Source organism: Pongo pygmaeus, chromosome 9 (genome assembly GCF_028885625.2).
Source record: "Pongo pygmaeus isolate AG05252 chromosome 9, NHGRI_mPonPyg2-v2.0_pri, whole genome shotgun sequence".
NCBI classification, from domain to species: domain Eukaryota; kingdom Metazoa; phylum Chordata; class Mammalia; order Primates; family Hominidae; genus Pongo; species Pongo pygmaeus.
In genome coordinates, this window is record NC_072382.2 from 59001419 (window position 1) to 59013611 (window position 12193).

The following is a 12193-nucleotide window of genomic DNA, read 5'->3' on the forward strand; positions in this document are numbered from 1 at the left end:
AAACATTTGCTGTTATCATCATTGGTAATGATTTCTGGGGAATTATGGAATAAAGTTAACTACATGGGCAAGTCAGGCCAAATGAATGTACCACTCAGAAATAAAGTATATTGTATAAATAAACTAAATACACATGCTTTAGATTAAAGAAAAACCTCATTGTATGTGTCTTGCTGTATCCTTCTATACGATATTATATTAGTAATTTTAATAATCCCCAGGAGAGGGAGGACTTAAGATGACACACAGGGAATCACCACATGGGAAACAAAACACATTACTTGTGTTCTTGGATGTTTTCAGATATAAGCTGATTTTCTTTACACATGTCTTCCCTGCAGGCAGAGGAAAAAAAGCAAAAATCTTCTATCCATCATGTTTGTGGAATCCTGCATCTCACCGATTCTAAGCAGCAGAGTCAGAGAGGTGCAGGATTCCACAAACATGACGCTTAAAAGCTGTTTGAAGGCAGCACGTACCTAAGTGTAGGGACTGGTAGGGATCCCAGACTTTTAAAAGAGAAAAGCTAGAGAAGGGGCAGTAACCACCCTTAGAAGAGTGTTTTTGTTTTTGAAATATGAAAAGATTGGCTTTTATTACTATATCCCAGTTTGTATGCTATTGAGAGAGTGGATTACAATAGTGTTTTTAAAGAGTGATAAATTACTTTACTATTTATAAACTCTGCCTCCTTTAAAAGTAATTCATTTTCTAAAATAATTGTGTATTTTTTTATAGGCTTCAGAGAACTTTATCTATTCCTGTGCTGGATGCTGTGTAGCCACCTATGTTTTAGGCATCTGTGATCGACACAATGACAATATAATGCTTCGAAGCACGGGACACATGTTTCACATTGACTTTGGAAAGTTTTTGGGACATGCACAGATGTTTGGCACCTTCAAAAGGTATAATGTTATTGCTGTTGCCAAAGAAATGAGGCACTTCCTGTTTCACAAATTAATGTTTGTCTCAAGCTTTGCCTTTTGCCTTGTGCGTTTTGCCTTGTGGTTCCATTTGAACATAACTGGGAATGAAAAAGGCCCAAAGATATGACCATACCACATAGTAGACAAGAATGTGTGTAAGTGTGTATAAACTTTGTTTTGTTGTTGTTGTTGTTGTTCTGTTTTTTTTTTTTTGAGACAGAGTCTTGCTGTGTCGCCCAGGCTGGAGTGCAGTGGCACGATCTCGGCTCACTGCAAGCTCCGCCTCCCGGGTTCATGCCATTCTCCTGCCTCAGCCTCCTGAGTTAGCTGGGACTACAGGCACCCACCACCACGCCCAGCTAATTTTTTTGTATTTTTAGTAGAGACAGGGTTTCACCGTGTTAGCTGGGATGGTCTCGATCTCCTGACCTCGTGATCTACCTGCCTCGGCCTCCCAAAGTGCTGGGATTACAGGCGTGAGCCACCATGCGCAGCTAAACTTTGTTGAAATGAATTAAGGGACATATATATTTTTTTAATCTACTTAGCGATAACTCTTAGAAAGAAATGATTTCGTGTGTATAACGGCAGTAAGTAGTTTTCTATGTTTGTAACTACTGTTTGATCTCTTTGGGTATGTGGATTTATAAATATCACCTTATTTTCATATATAAGGAAATTTCATACATAAATTCTCTCTAAATAATGAGATTATTATGTGATAGCTTTCTTGAAAAATGTTATTTTAGAGGCCGGGTGTAGTGGCTCACACCTGTAATCCCAGCACTTTGGGAGGCCAAAGCAGGCGGATCACAAGGTCAGGAGATCGAGACCATCCCAGCTAACACGGTGAAACCCCATCTCTACTAAAAATACAAAAAATTTGCCGGGCGTGGTGGCGGGCACCTGTGGTCCCAGCTACTTGGGAGGCTGAGGCAGGAGAACGGCATGAACCCAGGAGGCAGAGCTTGCAGTGAGCCTAGATCGTGCCACTGCACTCCAGCCTGGGCGACAGAGCGAGTCTCAAAAAAAAAAAAAAAAAAGGAAAAAAGAAAAATGTTATTTTAAAATTATGGAAATTCAAAAGTGTGTGGTATTAAGTTTCCTAGTTGGAAATGGCTGTACCTCAGATACCTTAGTTTAATAATCATGTAATAGCACTATTGGAGTATCTTCTGTAAATAATATTTTATATGTACTTTCATTTTAAATAGGGATCGAGCTCCTTTTGTGCTGACCTCTGATATGGCATATGTCATTAATGGGGGTGAAAAGCCCACCATTCGTTTTCAGTTGTTTGTGGACCTCTGCTGTCAGGCCTACAACTTGATAAGAAAGCAGACAAACCTTTTTCTTAACCTCCTTTCACTGGTAACTATTCTTTATAAGCACTTAATTAGTTTTATATTAATGCATCTATGTTTCAATACCTAAAAAAGATTATTTTGTGATTTTGGAATAAAATTTGCTTTAGTCACAAATGTCAGATACATTATTGCTCAGATATTTTAAACTTACTGCCGTGTGAAATAAGCCAGACACAAGAGTACCTACTGTCTGACTCCATTTGTATAAAATACAAAAAATAAGTCAGTAGAGTGGCTCCCCTTGGGATGGGAAGTATTAGTAGCTGGACCCCAAGGCAGGCATCTGAGATGCTAATGAATGTTTTGTGTATTAATATGGGTGTGAATTGTGAACATTCACTCAGCTGTACAATGAAGATTTCTGTACTTTCCTGGGTATATATTATAGTTAAGTAAAAAGTAAAAAACACAAACCCACTATGATTATTATGAGTAAATTGATATGGTAATAAACAGAAGGCTACAATTGTCTTAAGTGAAATAACTCAGAAAGTTAAATATTGTGTGTTCTCACTTATAAGTGGGAGTTAAATAATATGTATACATGGACATAAAGAGTAGAATAATAGACATTGGAGACTGGGGAGGGTAGGAAGGGGGATGGTGGATGGGAGATGAGAAGTTACTTAGTGGGTACAATGTATGCTATTCAAGTGATGCACTAAAAGCCCAGACTTTATCACTATGTGATACATAACATGTACCAAAATTGTACTTGTACCCCCTAAATCTATAAAAGTAAAAACAGCGGCCTAGGCCAGGCGCAGTGGCTCATGCCTGTAATCCCAGCACTTTGGGAGGCTAAGGCAGGCGGATTGCTTGAGGTCAGGAGTTCAAGACCAGCCTGGCCAACATGGCGAAACCCCATCTCTATCAAAAATACAAAAAAAAAAAAAAAAAAGTTCGCCAGGCATAGTGGTACGTATCTGTAATCCCAGCTACTCAGGAGGCTGAGGCAGGAGAATTGCATGAACCTGGGAGGCAGAGGATGCAGTGAGCCAAGATCACACCCTGCCCCCCGCCGCCCCCAAAAAAAGAGCCTAGACAAAAGGAGATCTGGATCTCACCAGTTTAATTCTATAAACTGGGTTTTTGACCACCAACAAATTGCTTGACTTCCTTGGTGTCCATTTCCTTATTTGTTAGTTAATCACCTAGGTCCCCAATACACTAATGAACCCCCCAAGACTGATTGTTTTTGTTTGCTTCAGTTCTGATTACTTGAGCAGCCCACAGGAAGGAGTGAGGAACAAATGTTTTAAAAAATTTAACTCACAGAACTTTTTGTTTTCTTCTACAGATGATTCCTTCAGGGTTACCAGAACTTACAAGTATTCAAGATTTGAAATATGTTAGAGATGCACTTCAACCCCAAACTACAGACGCAGAAGCTACAATTTTCTTTACTAGGTAAGGCATATTTAAGTATATTGCAGAAGGAACGTAAAATATTGCTTTGATTTGTTTTACCTTAGTTTAAACAAATGCTATTTATCAAAATTCTAATTTATAGGAACAAATTCTGATTCATAGTAATTGCACATAGTAGGCTGTCAAAAGTTGATTTACTAATAAATACAAAGGATTTGCAATAATATTTTTTAAAATATACTTATTTGCCTCAAAATATCTCAAGGTTTATTTAATATGTAATTTCAGTGATAAAAACATATTTTTCTACAGTGCCATGTACCATTTTAAAATCTTTTTTAATTTTTTATTTTGAGACTGAGTCTTGCTGTTTCATCCAGGCTAGAGTGCAGTGGTGCAATCTCAGTTCACTGCAAGCTCTGCTTCCTGGGTTCAAGCGATTCTTCTGCCTCAGCCTCCCGAATAGCTGGGACTACAGGCGCACACCACTAAGCCCAGCTAATTAAAGTCTCTTTCTAAAATGTTATCTGTACTAATCTATTTTTCAGGATTTTGTCTTAACAATTTCCATGGAGACCTTTGGTGTTTTTAACCCAGCAAACCCTGGGCACTGCTGCAAGTAAACTATTATATGGCATAGTACTTGAAACACATATACCAATGACTGGTACTTGAATTTGTTATTGCTTTAAAAACAGATCTTCCGGCCAGGCGCAGTGGCTCACGCCTGTAATCCCAGCACTTTGGGAGGCCGAGGCGGGTGGATTACCTGAGGTCGGGAGTTCAAGACCATCCTGACCAACATGAAGAAACCCCGTCTGCACTAAAAATACAAAATTAGCCGGGCATAGTGGCGCATGCCTGAAATCCCAGCTACTCAGGAGACTGAGTCAGGAGAATCGCTTGAACCTGGGAGATGGAGGTTGTGATGAGCCGAGATTGCGCCATTGCACTCCAGCCTGAGTAACAAAAGCGAAACTGTCTCAAAAAAACCAGATCTTCTTGACAAATATGTTCTAAAGGTCTGGTGATCAGGCTGGTTACTGACTACTGCTGCCACTTCATCACAATACCACAGCAGGGAGGGGGTACCTGAGCTCATGTTCTTTTCTATCCTTTTTCTCTTGCCTTCTTCCTCTCAGTGGAGAAGAGGTATAAAACACTGACTGGACTTCACTAGTCTCAAGAGTCTGGGCTGAAATGAATTGAAGGAAGCTGACTTTTGTATAGCCTTCCAAACTAATCCTGACAATTTAGGTATTGATGGGTTTTCTTTTGCTTTGTTTTTTAAAAGAGATTCATTGGCTCCCCTGGGCAAAACCACAAAGCAGGCATGTATTCGTCTGCCTGCTTAGACTTCCATAACAAAATACTATAGACTAGTGGCTTAAACAACAGATATTTATTTTCTCACAGTTCTGGAGTCTAGGAGGTCCAAAATCAAGGTGCCAGCCAATTACATTACTGTTGAGGGCTCCCATGCCAGATTGCAGATGGCCACCTTCGCAGTGTGTCCTCACATGGTAGGGAAAGCTAGCTCTCTCATCTCTTCTTAGAAGGACACTCCTATTGGATTAGGGCTCTACTGTTTATGACCTCATTTAACCTTAATTACTTCCATAAAGGCCCTATCTCTAAATACAGTGGCAGTGTTGGTTGGGGCTTCAACATATGAATTTGAGGGAACACAAACATTCAGTCCATAGTGGGGCAGAAGCCTGTGTTTGAGATTCTCTCACTTCTCTTTTTGAATATCCTTCTTCTTTCTAGCTTCCTTAACCTTGTTTCTGAGACTTATTTCCTTTGCTTGCCTAAAATGTTCTTTCCAGACCTACTTTCCAAACTTTCCATCCTGTCAAAACTTCTTTTTCCAACTGAATGAAAATATGATTACCTGAAGGAGTCTGACACTGAATTCTATAGTTCTACTGTTCAATAGGAGAGAATTTTTAAAATTTGGATTACTTTGTTTTTGTTCTTCTGTTTTTGTGGTTTTTTGGAGACAGTCTCACTCCGCCACCCAGTCTGGAGTGCAGTGGCGCAATCTCAGCTCACTGCAACCTCTTTCCTCCTGGTTTCAAGCAATTTTCCTGCCTCTGCCTCCCAAGTAGCTGGGATTATAGGCACACACAACCACACCTGGCTAATTTTTCTATTTTTAGTAGAGTCAGGGTTTTGCCATGTTGGCCAGGCTGGTCTCAAACTCCTGGCCTCAAGTGATCTGCTCCCCTTGGCCTCCCAAAGTGCTGGGATTACAGGTGTGAGCCACCGTGCCTGGCCCTTGGATTACTTTCTTTCTCACCTATTTGTCATCTTTCTCCTTTACTAAAAGGGAATAAATTAATGAAGTCATCTTTTTAGCATTATACCAATCATCATCTATCTATAATAGCTCTTTAATTAGTCTTGGGGCCCCTACAGGGTTCAAGAATACCAAGTATGAATTCTTTCTTGGGCTAAATTATTTTGTTGGGGTGAGATGTGTTTTAACAAATCTTTGGCCTGTAGAACAGAGGGAATCCTTGGCAAAGTGACAATCTGCTTAATATTTTTAAAGGAATGAAAGTGGTTTTTGTCATTTATTACATTGAAAGAATTTACCATGTGTTCTCATTTACCGTTAACGAATTTTCTGATTACTTTGTAGGCTTATTGAATCAAGTTTGGGAAGCATTGCCACAAAGTTTAACTTCTTCATTCACAACCTTGCTCAGCTTCGTTTTTCTGGTCTTCCTTCTAATGATGAGCCCATCCTTTCATTTTCACCTAAAACATACTCCTTTAAACAAGATGGTCGAATAAAGGAAGTCTCTGTTTTCACATATCATAAGAAATACAACCCAGATAAACATTATGTAAGTTTGATTTCAATATTTATAAACAATCATGCATGTATTATTGTTGTCCTTTCTACTTCCTTTGCTGACTCTGCTAAAGTTCCAAGCATTTGTTCTATTCAAGCTTGTTTCTTTCATGAATGGTCCATAAATAAGTAAATGTACTTGAAGCATCCCTAACTTTTTTGGTATTTAATTCTTGCTATATTTGCTTCAAACAATAAGGACCGAGTGATATTCTGTCTTTTAGAGACAAGGCTAAAAGAATGGTGCTATTCTGCTTTTTCTCATTCTTCAATTTTTTTATTTTTATTTATTTATTTTTTTGTTCATTCTTCAGTTTTTTTTACATTTCAAAGGTAAAGTGTGCTTGTTGTAACAAATTCAATCAATAGAGTAGTATATAAAGTAAAAAGTCAAAGTTCCTATTCCAGTCTCTGATACAGAACACGCACACATTGTCTTTGAACAGATACAGGAACTTCAGCATGCTTTTTCCTCTTCGAGACTATAGTGTTATCTTTTTTGTTGTTACTTTTCACCCTTGTGCTAACTTTTTTGTTAGATAATACTTTCCAGAACTGCCAGTTTTTAAATTTTTGGCAAATTGATAGTCTTTAAAAAGCTATTTTACTACTGTTTTAATTTTCATCTATTCTGTTAATAAATTTTAGTATCTTTTTGTGTGTTTATTAAAGTTATCCTAACACCATTTTATTGCATAGTCCATTCTCTCCCCAGTATATACTACTACCTTTAAGTTTATATATATATCCCCATATTTGTTTCTGGCCTTCTATAAATAGATCCTACTTGGCACCAGTATTATATTCTTTAAAGTATTGTAACTTTATAAAAGTTTAAATAGGCTGGGCACAATGGCTCGTGCCTATAATCCCAGCACTTGTGGGAGCCCGAGGCAGGTGATCACCTGAGGTCAGGAGTTCAAGACCAGCCTGGCCAACATGGTGAAACCCCATCTCTACTAAAAATATGAAAATTAGCTGGGTGTGGTGGCATGTGCCCGTAGTCCCAGCTACTCGGGAGGCTGAGGCAGGAGAATCGCTTGAACCCGGGAGGCGGAGGTTGCAGTAAGCCAATATTGTGCCATTGCACTCTAGCCTGGGCAACAGAGCAAGACGCTGTATCAAAAAAAAAAAAAAAAAGTTTAACTAGCCAGCAAAACAAGTTTTCCTTCACTACCCCCCCATAAACCTTTTGCCTTTTTTTAACTGACTTTTTATTTATTTTTATTTATTTTATTTTATGTTATTTTATGTTATGTTATGTTATTTTTATTTTATTTTATTTTATTTAATAGTCTCACTCTGTTGCCCAGGCTGGAGTGCAATGGCGCGATCTCGTCTCCTGAAACCTGTGCCTCCCAGGTTCAAGCAATTCTCATGCCTCAACTCCTGAATAGCTAGCTGGGACTACAGGCATGCGCCAGCACGCCCGGCTAATTTTTGTATTTTTAGTAGAGATGGGGTTTCCCCATGTTGCCCCGGCACATGGCCAGACGAAATCCTGGCCCTAAGTGATCCACTCATTTTGGCCTCTCGAAGTTCTGGGACTACAGACATGAGCCACCATGCCTGGACTATTTTATTTATTTTTTATTTATTTGTTTATTTTTTATTTTTTTGAGACGGAGTCTCGCTCTGTCGCCGAGGCTAGAGTGCAGAGGTGTGATCTCGGCTCACTGCAAGCTCTGCCTCCCGGGTTCACGCCATTCTCCTGCCTCAGCCTCCGGAGTAGCTGGGACTACAGGTGCCCGCCACCACGCCTGGCTAATTTTTTGTATTTTTTTTTTCTAGTAGAGACGGGATTTCACCATGTTAGCCAGGATGGTCTCAATATCCAGACCTCGTGATCCACCCGCCTCGGCCTACCAAAGTGCTGGGATTACAGGCGTGAACCACTGCGCCCGGCTGCCTGGACTATTTTTATTTCTACTTTTTGAGAAACGGTCTGGCTCCGTTACCCTGGCTGGAGTGCAGTGATGCAGTGTTGGCTCATTTGGCTTGCTTGGCTCACTGTAGCCTTGACACCTGGGCCGAGTTGCTCCTCCCACCTTAGCTTCCCAAGTAGCTGGGGCTACAGGCATGTGCCACCACAGCTGGCTAATTTTTATATTTTTTATAGAAACAGAGCCTTACTATGTTGCACAGGCTGGTCTCTAACTCCAGGGCTGAAGTGATCCTCTCACCTTGGCCCCTCAAAGTGCTAGGATTATAGGCATGAGCAACCGTGCCCAGCTTACACTTTTAAGTTCTAGTTTATGTATCTTAGGATGGTTATGATCACTCTTAAAATGTAGTTAGATGTGCTATAAATACAGTGACTTATATTTGCTTTTTCCAATTGGTGACATACATATTACCAAGATAAAAGTACTTGAACTACATATAACAATTAAGCTATAAATTTCTTTTCTGTCAGGAAAGGAGGTTTTATTGCTTCTTGGTCTTTTAGCTAAGATCAATATAGGAAAGAAGGTTTTTTTGAGACAGAGTCTCGCTCTGTTGCCCAGGCTGGAGTACAGTGCCATCTCGGTTCACTGCAACCTCTGCCTCCCAGGTTCAAGTGATTTGCCTGCCTCAACCTCCCAAGTAGCTGGGATTACAGGCACGCACCACCATGCCCAGCTAATTTTTGTTTTTTTAGTAGAGACGTGCTTTTACTATGTTGCCCAGGCTGGTCTCAAACTCCTGACCTCAGCTGATCCACCCACCTCGGCCTCCCAAAGTGCTGGGATTACAGGCATGAGCCACCGCACCCGGCCTGGAAAGAAAGTTTTAAATATAAATTTTATGTGTTTGTGGTGTGATTTCTTTTCAGATTTATGTAGTCCGAATTTTGAGGGAAGGACAGATTGAACCATCATTTGTCTTCCGAACATTTGACGAATTTCAGGAACTTCACAATAAGCTCAGTATTATTTTTCCACTTTGGAAGTTACCAGGGTATGTATTCATCCTTGTACATTAATCCTTTTTGTAGGAAACAACTTGTTATCAAATGTAGGTGGAAAGCTTTGTGTTAACACTTAGTAAGATATTATCGGCCATATGTGGCTTATTTTCCTTTGTATCATAAGGACCTAATACAAAAGTAGACATAAACAAGGAACTGTAAGTTTTTGTTAAATGAATAAATGATCAGGATGTTAAAATATGAGATTTTCTAGACTTCTAACTCTTGTTGAAGCTTTAACTTTGCTGTCTCTACCATAGTAAGCAACACTAGATAATAATTTGGCATCTTGGTTTTGAAAAAAGTCACATGCTGCCAGGCGTGGTGGCTCACAAGCTTATAATCCCAGCACTTTGGGAGGCCGAGGCGGGGAGATACCTTGAGTCCAGGAGTTGGAGACTAGCCTGGGCACCATGGCAAAACCCCATCTCTATAAAAAATACAAAAATTAGCTGGGCTGGTGGCACATGTCTGAAGTCCCAGCTACTCGGGAGGCTGAAGTGAGAGGATTGATTGATACCAGGATGTGGAGGTTGCAGTGAGCCAAGATCACATCACTGCATTACAGCCTGGGTGACAGAATGAGACTCTGTCCCCCAAAAGAAAAAAGGTCATATGCTAATCAGTGCAGAAATAATCTATCATGGGCCATACTGAGCTCCTCTGCTAAAAAACTGAAGCATGGCCAGGAGCGGTGGCTCACACCTATAATCCCAGCATTATGGGAGGCCAAGGCAGGCGGATCACAAGGTCAGGAGATCGAAACCATCCTGGCTAACACAGTGAAACACCGTCTCTTCTAAAAAATACAAAAAATTAGCCGGGCGTGGTGGCAGGCGCCTGTAGTCCCAGCTACTTGGGAGGCTGAGGCAGGAGAATGGCGTGAACCCAGAAGGTGGAGCTTGCAGTGAGCCGAGATCGCACCACTGCACTCCAGCCTGGGCGACAGAGCAAGACTCCGTCTCAAAAAAATAAATAAATAACAAGCAAACATCATCGAGACTCCCAGTCAAAATCTTAGTTTTGTATCTGATACCCTTTGGGAGTCTTCAGTTTTAATGTAGCTCAATGACCAGTAGATTTCCTGTGTCGAGTTTTTTCATATTTTCTTCAGACTAGATTTCAAAAGTGAGGAGGAGGTGAAGTGGGTGTTAGAGTTTGTTTCCATGTACAGTTTCATTTTTCCACTACTACCAAAATAAGTGGAATTAAGATTATCCTTTTGGCATCTTACTTAGGCCTTATGTTATTATTTGTGGATTTTACTGGTATATGTAATATTTATGGCTGATTGAGTAGTGATTTTATTTTTTAGGGATCAGATCTGGATAAAATATTTATGAGTGATTAAACTTGAGAAGAAATATTAGAAAAATAAGTATTAAGTAGGTGCAAAAGTAATTGCGTTTTTTGCCATTACTTTTAATGTCAAAAACCACAGTTACTTTTGCACCAAGCTAATAATAAATATAGGAAATCAACACATACACTTTTTCAACCAAGGCTCATAAAAGGATAATGGGTAACTGAACGATGTCATCTCCAATACTTTGAAGAGAAATCACAAAAAATTACTTATTTTATTTTGAGACGGAGACTTGCTCTGTCACCCAGGCTGGAGTGTAAGTGATCTCAGCTCACTGCAACTTCCGCTTCCCAGGTTCAAGTGATTTTTCTGCCTTAGCCTTCCGAGTAGCTGGGATTATAGGTATCTGATTATAGGCATCAGCACACTAATTTTTGTATTTTTAATAGAGACGGTTTTATCATGTTGGCCAACCTGGTTTCAAACTCGTGACCTCAAGTAATCCACCCGCCTTGGCCTCCCAAAGGCCATGAGCCACCGTGTCCGGCCACAAAATATTACTTTATAGTGGATTAAGACTACTTTGTCTTTAAGTATATATAAAAAAGTGTGTATTTCTAAGGAAATACTGTACTTATTTAAATCCCACTTGTTTTTGTTTTTCTTTTGTAGCTTTCCTAATAGGATGGTTCTAGGAAGAACACACATAAAAGATGTAGCAGCCAAAAGGAAAATTGAGTTAAACAGTTATTTACAGAGTTTGATGAATGCTTCAACAGATGTAGCAGAGGTAACCTTAGTAAATGAGAAGTAATAACATCTTATACCTTTTGTGTTACATAATATTTAAACTAATGAATTGTTTTCTCTTTATTCTTAGTGTGATCTTGTTTGTACTTTCTTCCACCCTTTACTTCGTGATGAGAAAGCTGAAGGAATAGCTAGGTCTGCAGGTGAGATTATTTTTTTTCTCTTTATTGGTAACTCATGATCTGCAAGTCTGTAACTTCTCAATGAATGTGGTAGAATGACAGCAGGCTTACTAGCTGTAGTCTGAGAATGGGAGGAGAGTATTCTTTCTAAACCAGTCTATTTCTGAATAAATACAACTTTCCTAATAGATGTGATTACTAAAGAAGTATAAATCAATGACCTATCAGGTTGTTTACTCCTTTTTCCCCTCCCTTCTGTCTGCACCACATGTGACAGTCTTGAAAATAAAGCAAAATCCTTTTATTGCAGCTTGAACCACTACAACCAGTAAATAAAGATGAAAATATTTGTATTTTCAGATGCAGGTTCCTTCAGTCCTCCTACTCCAGGCCAAATAGGAGGAGCTGTGAAATTATCCATCTCTTACCGAAATGGTACTCTTTTCATCATGGTGATGCATATCAAAGATCTTGT

General features: G+C 39.6%; 1 protein-coding gene across 2 annotated transcripts in view; it reads left to right on the forward strand.

The window, feature by feature from the left end:
* The window catches only part of PIK3C2A (phosphatidylinositol-4-phosphate 3-kinase catalytic subunit type 2 alpha), a 122971-nt gene that overhangs the window by 103124 nt on the left and 7654 nt on the right, over nucleotides 1-12193 (forward strand). For both annotated transcript variants that reach the window (XM_054438784.2, XM_063671117.1), the window contains 8 exons: nucleotides 739-908; nucleotides 2144-2300; nucleotides 3597-3706; nucleotides 6315-6522; nucleotides 9346-9470; nucleotides 11459-11576; nucleotides 11667-11739; nucleotides 12079-12191. In XM_054438784.2, coding sequence (XP_054294759.1) covers nucleotides 739-908; nucleotides 2144-2300; nucleotides 3597-3706; nucleotides 6315-6522; nucleotides 9346-9470; nucleotides 11459-11576; nucleotides 11667-11739; nucleotides 12079-12191 — 1074 coding nt within the window. The remainder of the gene's footprint in view (nucleotides 1-738; nucleotides 909-2143; nucleotides 2301-3596; nucleotides 3707-6314; nucleotides 6523-9345; nucleotides 9471-11458; nucleotides 11577-11666; nucleotides 11740-12078; nucleotides 12192-12193) is intronic.